A 15,283-nucleotide genomic window follows, 5' to 3' on the forward strand; every position below is an offset into this window, starting at 1 on the left:
AGATGAATCCCTGCAGTCACGAAAGCTTTAAATCGAAATTTGGCTTAAACAATTGAAAAAACGCGTCGGGAAGTTGATCGTCGTACGAGTTTTGGGCCGGTTTTGGGAAATTCGACCCGGCCGCCAACAAAATGATTTTGTCTCATTTCCTCTCGATTTTGTACCACGCAATCGTCGTGCTGCCATCGGCGGCGCGTCGTCACGAGACGAAGAATCCGTTGGGAAAACCTCGCAGAGCGGCGAGACTCCCCCCCCGGCGGCCGTGTTAGCAAACGTCCCGCAGAAGCGGACACCACAGAACTACCTGTGAGATTCATTTCAGGTCACCTCTTATCCACACGCACCAGAGGGCAGCACTTTCCCACCTTGCCCTGACATAAGGGAGTAACGCTCATTGCATGACAGTCAAACCGATCAAATGTTATCGCTCAGAGCCGAAATGTTGCCAAATTAAGTGCACATCCAAATGTTATGCGATGGGTTTCACGTATTAAATAGGCGACCGGGCTTAGATCATCAACTCTTATTCTTAGGTTTTTTCGGTAAAGTCACGTAGGTAAAACATTAAAATTAATAAAACTAAATATTAATTTTAATGTTTTACCTACGTGACTTTACCGACAAAACCTAAGAATATGAATCATTGCCGTCACGAAAGCTTCAAATCTAGAATCATCAACTCACTAGACTTGAGAAACCCAGTTGATTCACAATCCCCGGTCTAAGTGAGCCAATGGGGCTCTGTGTCAGACTATTGGTCTCTATGTAAGCCTCTGGGGTCTCTATACTGTATAAGACCATGTGTAGGTCTGTGATTATATATGCAATTCATTGGTGACTGAGTCGAGTCCATCAACTCTCTATATTTGAGAACCCGGTTTGATCACAACTCATTTTACGTGAGTCTATGAGTCTCTATGTAAACTTATTGGTCTCTACGTGAGTCTGTGGGTCTCTATGTGAGTCTATGGGTCTCTATGTGAGTCTGTGGGTCTCTATGTGAGTCTGTGGGTCTCTACGTGAGTCTATGGGTCTCTATGTGAGTCTGTGGGTCTCTACGTGAGTCTGTGGGTCTCTACGTGAGTCTGTGGGTCTCTATGTGAGTCTGTGGGTCTCTACGTGAGTCTATGGGTCTATACGTGAGTCTGTGGGTCTCTACGTGAGTCTCTGGGTCTCTACGTGAGTCTCTGGGTCTCTGTGAGTCTGTGGGGCTCTATGTGAGTCTGTGGGTCTCTATGTGAGTATGTGGGTCTCTACGTGAGTCTATGGGTCTCTATGTGAGTCTATGGGTCTCTATGTGAGTCTATGGGTCTCTGTGTGAGTCTATGGGTCTCTACGCGAGTCTCTGGGTCTCTGTGAGTCTGTGGGGCTCTATGTGAGTCTATGGGTCTCTACGCGAGTCTCTGGGTCTCTGTGAGTCTATGGGTCTATGTGTGAGTCTATGGGTCTCTACGCGAGTATATGGGTCTCTGTGTGAGTCTATGAGACCCCGGTGTAATCGCTGTGGTTGCAACCCAGGATCTCAGCGGTGCCGGCTCAGAATCTCTGACCTCTGAGCCACCACGTGGCCTCCGTTTAGATATTAATTTCATTTGAGCACAAACCCATTTTTTGCTTTGCGTTTATCGTGATTTCCCCTCATCCGCCAGAATGTGCAGTGCGGTTAACTTAACCGCGCGGTTAAATCGCGTCTCAACGGCCGCCTTTGTGTGTTTGGGCATCATATTTTAACTTGTTCCGTGCAGGCAGTTGGCAGTTGACCTCGTTAGCCACCTTACGTGCTCACAGGACCCGACCGTCTTGAGGTAGCATGAGGCCTGCTTCTATTGGCTGGTGCCCGAGGAGCCCTGGGGTGGCTCTTGAGCTGCCTGTTCCGGTTCCTTGAAAAAAAACAAACGCAAAAAAAAATCACAAGTACAATTAGATTCTTAAAAAATAAATTTGTCATACAAATAAATGTACATGTCACGATTCGATGAATTATCCAGCATTTAAGCTCAAGAGCAATTCTCGCGGACAGATTTTTTGTTAAAGTGATTTGAGACAACCCGGCGTTTTCGCTTGAAACTGCGCTCAGCTTCTTCAGGACAAAGCAGTGAAGCTGCTCGTGCACCACGTGGCAACGTCGTCCACATGATCACGTGGCCTAACCCCCCCCCCCGCTCGAAAAATCAATGATGAATCACGACACTGGCTGTGAAATCACATTTCTCACACGTTTAGCCAATCCCCGGATATTTCGCACGGGGGATCCGTGATACGTGAGCACAGCAGCAACGACAACAGAGACACAAAAATAATAATATGCAGAGAACGAGTACAGGGTCCTTATGTACGTTGCTAACCGCAGGTGCGGAATAACGCACGACAAATGAGGTTCATAAAGGTCACGTAGGAAACACGTGGAGTCAAAAAACTGCGCAAATGTTACGTGAAAAGGTTAGGTAACAGGTGCGCATGTAAGATCTATACAGGGTGCTTTTAAAAAAATGTGAACACTTTCTGAGAATTTGCAACAACACCGCAAGATACGTGCTGCCTCCGGGCTCTGGAGACCACCTGGAAAAGATTCCAGGACACGTGTTGACAATGACGGCGGGTTACTGCAGCTACGTACTATTAGCATTCCTTCCCTTTATTAATGTTACCCCTATCCCCTCCCTTTGATGCTGCTAATCCTGCATAATGCACGGGCATAATGACTTTAAACCCCCCGCCAAACCTCCTACGCATTTCACAAGTAGTACTAATCGCATATCTGCATTTCCCATAAATATGCAAAATTCCTCTTGATATGCAAATTATTTTGTCAAGCCGCCCTTCCCCCCTCCATCCCAGCTTAAATAGTCGCTCCAAGCCTGGGGTGTGTCATTCAGACTCTGTCTTCTCGACAGACCTGTTCTTCACCTGAGGACGGCTGCTTGCGTTGTGGCCGAAACGTCGTGAGAATTAGTTTATTATGTTTTATTTTTATTATTTTATTATTTCCATTCTACGTGACTTTACTGAAAGAACCAAGAAGATAAGTGGGAGACTCTGACTTTTTGAAACGATTAACATCACACTTGTTATCATGTCACAGTGTATTATCCGTTATTTTTTCCATTAAAAACGATATAAGTGTTTAAACATTTTTTGAAGCACCCTGTATATTGGTCGAACTTGACGACTGGTGAACCCTGACCTGTGACCCCTTCCTATCGGGTCGATGAACTGTTAGAATCCGTGCTCGTGATTCGAATTTGAAAGAGAGACAAGAGTGGTGGGGCAGTGGTTAGCCCGCTGTGCGACAACCCCGCAAAACCGAGTTCAATTCTCGCTCACGGCCAATATCGGTGACGAATACCTGAACCCGACGCGTGCATCCCCTGGGTTTACTCAACCTTAAATGGGTGGTCCTGGCCTTCATAGGTGCTTGCTAACACCACTTGCCCCAATAGACTGTGGAGGCTACACAATATCTGTGTGCTGTATGTATGTTCGTCCGTTTGAACCCGGCGATCTGAGGTTCATTCTCGCTCATGGCCAACACCGGTGACGATTATCTGAGCTGGTCCTGGGCCTCCCCTAGGTCGACTCGGCCTTAAACAAGTACCTGGTGCAATGTGTAAACATCGCCACTGGAGAGACAAAGGCGGACGGGCGTACTGCTGGCTACTCACCCCCTTTCGTACCATTAAAAGTACGTACGCGAAAATGATGCTGATGCTATATGGGGGATCTTTGTCTTTGTTTGTACCCAAATCTTAGACTTTTGTTTTTATAAAACCTCAAACCGCTCTCCACCTGAAAATGTTTCTGCACAGGAAGCTGTGATTCCCACTCCCGACTCCAGGAAATGAGAAAAGCACGCGGTCCCTCACTCACTCACTCAGCCTCACTCACTCACACGGCCTCACTCAGCCTCACTCACTTACTCAGCCTCACTCAGTCTCATTCACTCACTCAGCCTGACTCGCACAACATCACTCAGCCTCACACACCACTCACTCACTCAGCCTCACTCACTCACACAGCCTCACTCACTCACACAGCCTCACTCACCACTCACTCAGCCTTACTCACTCACACGGGCTCGCTCACTCAGCCTCACTCACTCACTCAGCCTCACTCACTCACACACCACTCACTCACTCAGCCTCACTCACTCAGCCTCACTCACTCAGCCTCACTCACACAGCCTGACTCGCACATCACTCACCGCTCACTCACTCAGACTCACTCACTCAGCCTCACCCACTCACTCACGCGGGCTCACTCACGCGGGCTCACTCACACGGGCTCACTCGCTGCTGCAGCTGCTGCTGCTGCTTAGTCGGTCACGTTCGCTCAGACATTTGCTTCGGCGGTGACCTTAAGACAAGAGCACACGGCAAACGCAGCTCTCCAGGAACTGCACGTGGTGGCTTTTGTTGTTGCGCGTGACGCACGAGCGCCGCTCCGTGTCGAAGGAGCAACTCGATTGGCGTGTTGTTTGTTCGCGTGACAAATCCTTTGCCACTTGGCCGTGTCGGGTGGTGGAGGGTCACGACGCATTAACAGGTAGTCCCCGAGTTACGATGCTCCGACTTACGATATTTCGATCTTACGATGGCGATACGACAAAATTGTAAAATATTTAAAATTTCGCGCGGCAGGCAAACGCAGCAGCGTACGAGGTACGATACCGTACGTTCAACGCATGTATGATACGTAGCCTTAGCGATTTCATTTTAGGGTTACCACGATACGCTACGTTCAATGCATGTTAAAAGTTTTTATATCAGATAGGATTGTTTCCTGAAAAAACTTTCTATTAAATTGTAGTTCATATAGGTCGGCTAAGAAATTACCTTGTTTTTTACTTTACATTTTACTGTGCAATACAGTATTGTAATTAATAAATACACAGTATATAGTTTATACAGTACGGTACTGTAAATTGCTCTGTTTTGCTAAATTATCACCATTCTTTAAGACTCCTGGGTAGGCTAGGCCATCTTCGACTTACAATATTTTCCACTTACGATGAGGTCGTCGTAACGCATCTCCATCGTAAATAGAGGACTGCCTGTATACTGAACGCGATCTAACCTCCCCCCCACCCCCCCCCAAAAACAACAACCTCTGTGACGAATAATATCGGTCGCGACAAGCCCGCTGCTTGCTAATCTTCGCCGGTGCTTGGGAATTCCGAAGGCGAGAAAAGCAAAGCACAAAAACATCCCAACGCAGACTCTCAAATCTCAACACCTCCCACCCCCCCCCCCCGTCTCTCCCCCTCCTCCCCTCCCCCCAAAGCTACCCCATCCCGACCCCACCGACCCCGGAGTTCCCTTCCCAGTGGCGTCCTGCGTCGGATCGTCACGACTGCCGGCGTCGTGCCCACGGCGAGGGCGGTGACTGCGGGACCCTGGGACCGTGGCATCTGCTGCTCAACCTTCTGCGTCTGGCAACTGACAAACAAATACAAATCGACTTTTTCTTTTTAAAATGTTTAGCGGGTAAGAGCGGCACGCTGGGCTATTGGTGGCTCTTCAGAAGCGGCCTGGCGATCGCTCAATCGAGTGGCTTGTCATCACGTGGACGTTCATAGCGGTCAAATACTCCACAGAGGCACGTTCATTCTCAATGTGGAGGTGGGGGGGGAAACGGGGGGACCTGGAGAAAAATCCGCACGAGAGAGACACGCAAACTCCAAATATACAGCAGCAGCAGGCGTCAGGGTCGGGATTGAACCCACGACCTCCTGTATACCAGGCGAGGTAGTTAACATCTCCTAGCCACCGTGGTGATGATGATGAGAGACACGCAAACTCCAAATATAAAGCAGCAGGCGTCAGGGTCGGGATCGAACCCACGACCTCCTGTACACCAGGCGAGGTAGTTAACATCTCCTAGACACCGTGATGATGATGATGAGAGAGACACGCAAACTCCAAATATACAGCAGCAGGCATCAGGGTCGGGATCGAACCCACGACCTCCTGTACACCAGGAGAGGTAGTTAACATCTCCTAGCCACCACGGCAGTGGTAGTCCCGTGCGCGAGGGAGTGACACAGTCCCCTCCTGGCATAGTAACGTGGAGTGGAATCCGGAAATCGCCGTGCAGTGCGTGCGCGGCGATTCGTGTCCTCGGAGAGCAGCCCGCGGAAGCGGATATCACAGAGTGACCTCTGAGACCCCCTTCTCCTTCCAGTGGCACGCTGCTCCACGCACAGCGGAGGGAAACCCCACGACGCCGGCTTTACCGCGTGACGGTCACGACAGCCAACCCCGACATTTGAATTCTCCGCGCTGGAATTTGGCAAAAATTTGGTGAGACGTCAAATGTTTTTTTTTTTGAACCCATCGACGTTACTTTTACCGAAAGACCCAAAGAATATGAATTCCTATACTAATAAGGTTTTTCCCCTTTTTTCTGGCAACAAAACTGACACCTTTTGCAAGGAATCATGTTCACATTAACCACAATACTTGCAGTCAAATGCAAACAAAAAACAATACTCTGATAATTTATGCATTGTCTTTGAAACTGATTGGTCCACACCAGAGACAGCTTATATAAAATATGAATTCCTGCAGTCACGAAAGCTCAAAGTCAACAAAAGACATCGTGTCTCAGTGATGCAGCAGTGAGGCTGTGACCACGTTGCAGTGAGGCTGTGACCACGTTGCAGTGAGGCTGTGACCACGTTGCAGTGAGGCTGTGGGCACGTTGCAGTGAGGCTGTGGGCACGTTGCAGTGAGGATGTGACCACGTTGCAGTGAGGCTGTGGGCACGTTGCAGTGAGGCTGTGGGCATGTGGAAGTGAGGCGGCGCTCGCCAATTTACCCGCTTTCTCGGGCGCCCTCGTCCTTTCGTCTCTCCCGGTGCCTCCGTTGCCTACGGAGACAGAAGTGTGGGAATCGTGATCGTCGTCGTCGTCATCACCGCGATCAACAACGGCGTGACCATCACCGACATGAGCATTGCCATCTTCGTCAACATCAGAGTTCTGTGCGTTTCAATATCAATATGTGCTCGCTAACAACACTTGCCCCAACAGTCTGTTAAGGCTACACGGGGGATCTTTATCTTTTGTCTTTATGCGTGCGGTCTGGTGGTCCCCCCTTTTGTTTTAAGAAGGGGGGGGGGGGGGGGTCGTCACTGATTATAATTTCACGTCTACCGGGCGCGCGTCCCTCCTCAGCGTGCTGGTAATGGTCCTGCGATGGATTTTTCATGGCCCCCCCCCCCGTCCCCCTTGCCAAGGTCGCGTTGATGCCGAGAAGCTCCGATCTGGTCCCACACAGACACACGGTCCTCTGAATTCTCTGTGTGCTACAGCACGGCCTAGAGCAGGGGTCGGGAACCTTCTTGACTGGGAGAGCCATAAAAGCCAAATATTTATAAATATATTTCATTGAGAGCCATATAGTATTTTTAACGTCTAATAAATTAAATACGTCTTACTTTTAATGCGACTTCTGGTGCTGCGAGGTTTTGCTGATGGCCTTGTAGTCTGGTTCATACGTGGCGAGGTTGAGCTTCGTGCAGGCGTGACCCGTGAAATGTATCTTCAAAACTAATTTCTGTTTACTTTAAAATGACACAGTATTATTAAGTAATATCACAAGTATTTTAAAATCAGTTCCAAACTGATTTTATTTTTTCCAACTCAAAATTGTCTGGGAGCCATATGCCGTCACTGGAAGAGCCATATATGGCTCGCGAGCCATAGGTTCCCGACCGCTGGGCTAGAGGGTCGTTCAAAGGGACCTACGACTGCTTTATGGGCCTCGGTCAAGGCCTATGATACAATCACTAGACCCAGTGCTCTGGGTTGTTCTTTCGTGCTTTCGGAGTCCCTGACTCTCTGCTCATAATTCATCAAGGACCTTCATGATGGTGGGCTGGGCCCGGGTAAATTCAGAGCCATTCCCTGTTCACCTTGGAGTGTGACAGGGATGTCCTCTGGCTCCTACATTATTTGACCACTTGGTTAGAGACACTTCCCATGACTGTACAGGAGGAATTTCCATCTGGAACGGACAAAATGTGAGGATGATCGATACCCGGGTGCAGTCGAGAGCTGATGACCAGCCCCAGTTTGGCAGTGGTCTCACTTTGAAAAAGTCAAGTGGGATATTTTCATCAGTTACTTCACGCTGTGTGAAAGCTTCCTGGTCTGTCACTCCATACGAAGCTCCGGGTCTTCTCGGCCAGAGTTTTGCCATCTTATCTCAATCCTCGTGAAACATGGAACTCTTTAAAGGAACATCTGTTCTGGCTTGCAACAGGCTTACCAGCCTACGAATCATACTGGATTTTAACCAGACTGGATTCTATGAGCTCACAGACCTTTGAAAGATCTGGACACAGTTCCATCAGTGAGCTCCGGCAGGCTGGGTCACGTAGCCCGCTTGCCCAGCCCCCGCATGGCAAAGCAGCTTCTATTTGGCCGGATAGAGGGGGCTGAACAGGCGCGGCACAGGCTGGAGAAGAGATGGACTGATGCGGTGCAGGAGGATGTGGAGCTGAGTGGACTTGCCGATGACTGATACCAGCGGTGTCAAGATCGGCCTCTGCGTAGGAGGCTCGTGAAGGGCGCTACTGGGCAGTGCCAGGCTAGGTAGACATCTGCACGGGGGGGAAATAAAGGCAGGCGAGCGTGGAGCTGATCACACCGCCTCGCTCGTTAGCCATTGCAGACTTTCGATTTAAAGCTTTCGTGACTGCAGGGATTCATCTTCTTGGTTCTTTCGGTAAAGTCACGTAGAAGGGGAATAATAAAATAATAAAAATAAAACATAATAAAATACAATTCTTACGACGTTTCGGCCACAACGCAAGCGGCCGTCCTCAGGGGAAGAACAGGTCTGTCGGAAAGACAGCGTCTGAATGAACACCACCAAGCTTGGCAGCGTATATTTAAGCTGATGGGTTAGGGGAGGAAGGTTTGGTTTGGCTGCTGCAGCTCCTTACTATTAAAATTCCTTCCCTTTATTACTGCTAACCCTACCTCCTCCCTTTGATGCTGCTAATCCTACATAATGCACGGGCATAATATGACTTTGAAACACCCCCCCACCTCCTACGCATTCCACAAGTAGTGACTAATCCCATAAATATGCTAAATTCCTCTGTTGATATGCAAATTCCTTTGTCACGTAGAATGGAAACAATAAAATAATAAAAATAAAACAATTCTCACGACGTTTCGGCCACAACGCAAGCAGCCGTCCACAGACCTGTTCTTCACCTGAGGACGGCTGCTTGCGTTGTGGCCGAAACGTCGTGAGAATTATTTTATTATGTTTTATTTTTATCATTTTATTATTTCCACTCTACGTGACTTTACCGAAAGAACCAAGAAGATTGCAGACTTTCTTTCACAGGTGCTTACTCGCTCATCGTAATTGCCCCCCAAAGGCGTGTGCAGGCCACACGCGTGTGCAGGCCACACGCGTGTGCAGGCCACACGCGTGTGCAGGCCACACGCGTGTGCAGGCCACACGCGTGGCTAGGCCACACGCGTGTGCAGGCCACACGCGTGGCTAGGCCACACGCGTGTGCAGGCCACACGCGTGGCTAGGCCACACGCGTGGCTATCTTTGTGTACGCACCGTCTCTGGCGCCTTGCCCCGGCTGCCCTTGGGCCTGCCCCGAGGTCGCTTGGGCATGGGGGCAGCCGCAGAGACCTGCACACAGCAACACACAAGTACACAGGCAAAGATCACCCGTATAGGCTATAGCAGACTCTTGGGGCAAGTGCTGTTAGCGAGCACATCTTAAGGCCGGCACGGCACACGAGGGGGTGGGGGGGGTGGGTGGCCAGCAGAGCGCGCGACAGCCTTTGGCCTTTGTCTCTCTTCTTGGTTCTTTCGGTAAAGTCATGTAGAAGGGAAGTAATAAAATAATAAAAATAAAACATAATGAAATAATTCTCACGACGTTTCGGCCACAACGCAAGCAGCCGTCCTCAGGTGAAAACCAGGTCTGTCGAGGCGACAGCGTCTGAATGAAACAGCACACGTGCTTGGAGCATATATATAAGCTCCAAGCACGTGTGCTTGGAATCCCTGCAGTCACGAAAGCTTTAAATCGAAATTTAACAGCCTTTGTCTCCCCGGTGACGATGTGTACACATCGCACCAGTGCCCAGGCGAGGCCCAGAAACGGTTCGAACATTCGTCACCGATGTTGGCCGTGAGCGAGAGTCCAACTCGGATTTGGCCGCACTTGTACCACAGCGCGCCAACAATTGTCCCACCGCTCTCCACGACGCACGTGGAACGACACGTGCGGAGGGAGATTCCCCGCGGAGCCGTGCAGACTGATGTGGGGAGGTGCAAGTGCTGATGCTTTTTTTTTGAAGATGCTGCCGTTTCTGACAATCGAGCTGCTGATGATGATGACGACGACGACGGTGAAACCGCTTCAGAGACGGTGACGAGGTCACCAATCTCGGCGACGATGTCACTCGTGAGATGATGGCTCAAGGTGAAGGTGGCGAGCGACGATGCGATGACCTCTGACCTGCTGCTGTTTCCTAGGGCGACCTCTTTGTCGCTTGGCTGGTGGTGGAGCCTCCTCCTCCTCGGCCTTCTCCTCGGCCTTCTCCTCTCCCCCCTCCCCCTCCTCCTCCTCCCTTGCCGCCCTCTTCCTGCTGCTCTGACCCGCCACCTCCACCTCCTCGCTCATCCTCCAGGGTGGACGAGGGAACTGGGCTCCACCCCACCGGCTTCTCAGTCTCCTGCCGGCGGGAGGTGAAGCACAATAACAACGACAACGACACCATCATCATCAACAGCGTCAACAACAAGATCAACAACAACAACGACACCATCATCATCAACAGCGTCAACAACAAGATCAACAACAACAACGACACCATCATCATCAACAGCGTCAACAACAAGATCAACAACAACAACGACATCATCATCATCATCAACAGCGTCAACAACAAGATCAACAACAACATCATCATCAACAACAAGATCAACAACAACGACATCATCATCAACAACAAGATCAACAACAACAACAAACAACGTACTTTGTTTACCCATGGAAAGCCGCACCGATCCTCGAGACACGAACTTTCAAGAGGGTGTTGCCACTCACCGAGATGTCTGGGCCAACTCAAGAGGCACGCACGCAACACCCGCCACGCCACGTGGCAAAAGTGTAAAACGCCGGGTGCTGTTTGTTGCTGGCCGCTTGGTGTTTGGAGGCTCGGGACCCCGTGTGCTCAAGCAACCGTGATGTGAAATAAATACATCTAAGTATTCCATTGGAACCTCATTTGCCAGTAAAAAATATGATAATTGTCTTTTTACCCTTCTATCTGGCAACAAAACTGACACCTTTTTTACAAGGAGTCATGTTTGCATAGACCACAATACCTGCAGTCGTAATGCAAAAAAAAACATAACTCTGATAATGTATGCACTGTCCTTGAAGTTGATTGGTCCACACCCAAGACAGCTTTCCTTAGAGCCTAGTCTCACATGGTCAGTTTTGTTGCCAGATAGAAGGGTAAAAAAACAATGATCACATCTAAGTATTGTTGAGTCTCCCATTCTGGCGAGAACTCTCGTGTCAAACGCCGAGCTGGGCATAAGCACACTGCCCCAGGTAATGGGAACACCTCCACTCCACAACTGCCCCATCACTCACGCAGACCTGACGGGATGGAGTGGTGGTGGTAGTGGTGGTGGTAGTGGTGGTAGTAGTGGTGGTGGTAGTGGTGGTGGTCGTAGTAGTGGTGGTGGTAGTAGTGGTGATAGTAGTGGTGGTGGTAGTGGTGGTGGTCGTAGTAGTAGTGGTGATAGTAGTGGTGGTAGTAGTGGTGGTAGTAGTGGTGGTGGTAGTAGTGGTGGTGGTAGTAGTGGTGGTAGTAGTGGTGGTAGTAGTGGTGGTAGTAGTGGTGGTAGTAGTGGTGATAGTAGTGGTGGTAGTAGTGGTGGTAGTAGTGGTGGTGGTAGTAGTGGTGGTGGTAGTAGTGGTGGTAGTAGTGGTGGTAGTAGTGGTGGTAGTGGTGGTAGTAGTGGTGGTGGTAGTGGTGGTGGTAGTAGTGGTGGTAGTAGTGGTGGTAGTAGTGGTGATAGTAGTGGTGGTAGTAGTGGTGGTGGTAGTAGTGGTGGTAGTGGTGGTGGTAGTAGTGGTGGTAGTAGTGGTGATAGTAGTGGTGGTAGTAGTGGTGGTAGTAGTGGTGATAGTAGTGGTGGTGGTAGTGGTGGTGGTAGTGGTGGTGGTCGTAGTAGTGGTGGTGGTAGTAGTGGTGATAGTAGTGGTGGTGGTAGTGGTGGTGGTAGTGGTGGTGGTCGTAGTAGTGGTGGTGGTAGTAGTGGTGATAGTAGTGGTGGTGGTAGTGGTGGTGGTAGTAGTGGTAGTAGTGGTGGTAGTAGTGGTGGTGGTAGTAGTGGTGGTGGTAGTAGTGGTGGTAGTAGTGGTGGTAGTAGTGGTGGTGGTAGTAGTGGTGGTGGTAGTGGTGGTGGTAGTAGTGGTGGTAGTAGTGGTGGTGGTAGTAGTGGTGGTAGTAGTGGTGGTGGTAGTGGTGGTGGTAGTGGTGGTAGTAGTGGTGGTGGTAGTAGTGGTGGTAGTAGTGGTGGTAGTAGTGGTGGTAGTAGTGGTGGTGGTAGTAGTGGTGGTAGTAGTGGTGGTGGTAGTAGTGGTGGTAGTAGTGGTGATAGTAGTGGTGGTGGTGGTAGTAGTGGTGGCAGTGGTAGTAGTAGTGGTGGTGGTAGTAGTGGTGGTAGTAGTGGTGGTAGTAGTGGTGGTGGTAGTAGTAGTGGCAGTGGTAGTAGTAGTGGTGGTGGTAGTGGTGGTGGTGGTAGTAGTGGTGGTAGTGGTGGTGGTAGTGGTGGTGGTAGTGGTGGTGGTAGTGGTGGTGGTGGTAGTAGTGGTGGTGGTAGTGGTGGTAGTAGTAGTGGCAGTGGTAGTAGTAGTGGTGGTGGTAGTGGTGGTGGTGGTAGTAGTGGTGGTAGTGGTGGTGGTAGTGGTGGTGGTAGTGGTGGTGGTATTAGTGGTGGTGGTAGTGGTGGTGGTGGTAGTAGTGGTGGTAGTGGTGGTGGTAGTGGTGGTGGTAGTGGTGGTGGTAGTAGTGGTGGTAGTGGTGGTGGTAGTGGTGGTAGTGGTGGTATTAGTGGTGGCGGTAGTAGTGGTAGTAGTGGTATTAGTGGTGGTGGTAGTGGTGGTAGTGGTGGTATTAGTGGTGGTGGTAGTGGTGGTAGTGGTGGTATTAGTGGTGGTGGTAGTGGTGGTGGTGGTAGTGGTGGAAGTAGTGGTAGTAGTGGTGGTGGTAGTGGTGGTGGTGGTAGTAGTGGTGGTGGTAGTGGTGGTGGTAGTGGTGGTGGTAGTAGTGGTGGTGGTAGTGGTGGTGGTAGTGGTGGTAGTGGTAGTAGTGGTGGTGGCGGTAGTAGTGGTAGTAGTGGTATTAGTGGTGGTGGTAGTGGTGGTAGTGGTGGTATTAGTGGTGGTGGTAGTGGTGGTGGTGGTAGTGGTGGAAGTAGTGGTAGTAGTGGTGGTGGTAGTGGTGGTGGTGGTAGTAGTGGTGGTGGTAGTGGTGGTGGTGGTAGTGGTGGTGGTAGTGGTGGTAGTGGTGGTGGTAGTGGTGGTAGTGGTGGTGGTAGTGGTGGTGGTAGTGGTGGTAGTGGTGGTGGTAGTGGTGGTGGTGGTAGTAGTGGTGGTGGTAGTGGTAGTGGTGGTAGTGGTGGTGGTAGTGGTGGTAGTGGTGGTAGTGGTGGTAGTAGTGGTGGTAGTAGTGGTGGTGGTAGTAGTGGTGGTAGTGGTGGAAGTAGTGGTAGTAGTGGTAGTAGTGGTGGTGGTAGTAGTGGTGGTAGTAGTGGTGGTAGTGGTAGTAGTGGTGGTGGCGGTAGTAGTGGTAGTAGTGGTGGTGGTAGTGGTGGTGGTAGTGGCAGTAGTAGCCTGATGACACAACGTCCCGTTGCGGGTTCTGTGTGTTGGTTGGGCTGATGGTGAGAGCCACCAGACCTCTTAGTGGCACTCTCAGCAGCAGCAGCGCGGTGTGTACGAGGGGGTGACACTCAACGATCTGGCTGCAGACCCACAGACCCACAGACAGCAGCTACACGTGTGTGTAGCTGCTACTACACGTGTGTGTAGCTGCTACTACACGTGTGTGTAGCTGCTACTACACGTGTGTGTAGCTGCTACTACACGTGTGTGTAGCTGCTACTACACGTGTGTGTAGCTGCTACTACACGTGTGTAGCTGCTACACACGTGTAGTAGCAGCTACACACGGGTAGTAGTGTAGCTACACACGTGTGTAGCTACACACGTGTGTAGCTACACAAGTAGCTACACAAGCTACGGGCCCCGCACTTTCAAGGGCTCCGCGCTGAATGCTTTCAAGCTATCAAATCCGCTTCAGCGATTCTGCACTTGCTCTATCACTATAGTACTATACCGCCTTCAACTTTGGTGAACGACTGGGTGTTGAAGGTTAGCGATTTGTCGTATTATCCGGCTGTGTAGCAAATGCAAAAATACAATTACTTTACTATGCAAGTTAAAAATTTAGTGTTTTAATATTCATGTTTTTTTTAGGGCCCCTTTATAACATCATATGCTACAGGCCCCGTGCTAGCTTAATCCGGCACTGCCCACGGACAGTCCACCAACCTACTTGCTGTACTCCCGTCCCGTCTACCCTCGTTCATGATTCGCGAGCATGCCTCTCGCAGCAAGCTGCTGCGTCTTCGCGCAGAAGTCTGCAATTCTTTCGTGTCACAATTACTGCCGTTGTGGAATATGGTCCATTCAAATGTTTGTTCACGGCCACAGATTTTAAAAAAAAACAACGACATCTTGTGTAAATGGTGACAAAACCAGCAACTGTTGTACCTGTAGTGGCTGCACCACGGGGAAGGGAGTTGAGTCCAGGATGTAACACGTGGTGGCGTGGGGTGGGGGAGAGAAAGAGGAACGAGAGAGGGAAGAGAGAATTTGAGTGAATGTGAGCTCAGTGGGAGAGGGGTGGAGAAGGAACGGAGAAACGGGAGCAGAGGGGTGAGGAGAGATGTGAGAGGGCGCAGGAGGAAGAAGCTGCGTCAGAGGATCGACGCTGCTGCTGCTGCACGGAGCGGGATCGGCGTCTGCTTACACAGCGGGCGGGGACAGGGGTTCAGAGTGGGTGTGGTCACAGGGAGTCACGTGGGGAGGGGAGGGGTTCAGAGTGGGTGTGGTCACAGGGAGTCACGTGGGGAGGGGTCCAACGTGGGTGTAGTCACAGGGAAGTCACGTGGGGAGGGGTTCAGAGTGGGTGTGGTCACAGGGAGTCACGTGGG

The 15,283-nt window shown here is 50.5% G+C and overlaps 1 protein-coding gene across 1 annotated transcript; it reads right to left on the reverse strand.

Annotated features, from left to right (window-relative positions):
- Positions 1–1,439: 1,439 nt before the first annotated feature.
- On the reverse strand, positions 1,440–14,903 carry LOC144947185 (uncharacterized). Its single transcript, XM_078876376.1, has 5 exons — positions 14,841–14,903; positions 10,504–10,720; positions 9,591–9,665; positions 6,817–6,867; positions 1,440–1,880 (listed from the first exon to the last, which is right to left on the reverse strand). The coding sequence occupies exons 2-5, from the start codon at positions 10,666–10,668 to the stop codon at positions 1,824–1,826; spliced, it is 348 nt and encodes a 115-aa protein (XP_078732502.1). The 5' UTR covers positions 10,669–10,720; positions 14,841–14,903; the 3' UTR covers positions 1,440–1,823.
- Between the last annotated feature and the right edge of the window lie 380 nt (positions 14,904–15,283).

Source organism: Lampetra fluviatilis, chromosome 44 (assembly GCF_964198595.1).
Source record: "Lampetra fluviatilis chromosome 44, kcLamFluv1.1, whole genome shotgun sequence".
Lineage (NCBI taxonomy): Eukaryota > Metazoa > Chordata > Hyperoartia > Petromyzontiformes > Petromyzontidae > Lampetra > Lampetra fluviatilis.

Coding starts and splice junctions, on each gene's coding strand:
- LOC144947185 (XM_078876376.1), bottom strand. CDS start 10,668: ATGAGCGAGGAGGTGGAGGTGGCGGGTCAGAGCAGCAGGAAGAGGGCG. Junction 6,868..9,590: donor GGGGCAAGGCGCCAGAGACG/GTGCGTACACAA, acceptor CTGTCTCCGTAG/GCAACGGAGGCACCGGGAGA. Junction 1,881..6,816: donor GAGGGCGCCCGAGAAAGCGG/GTAAATTGGCGA, acceptor TTTTTTTTCAAG/GAACCGGAACAGGCAGCTCA.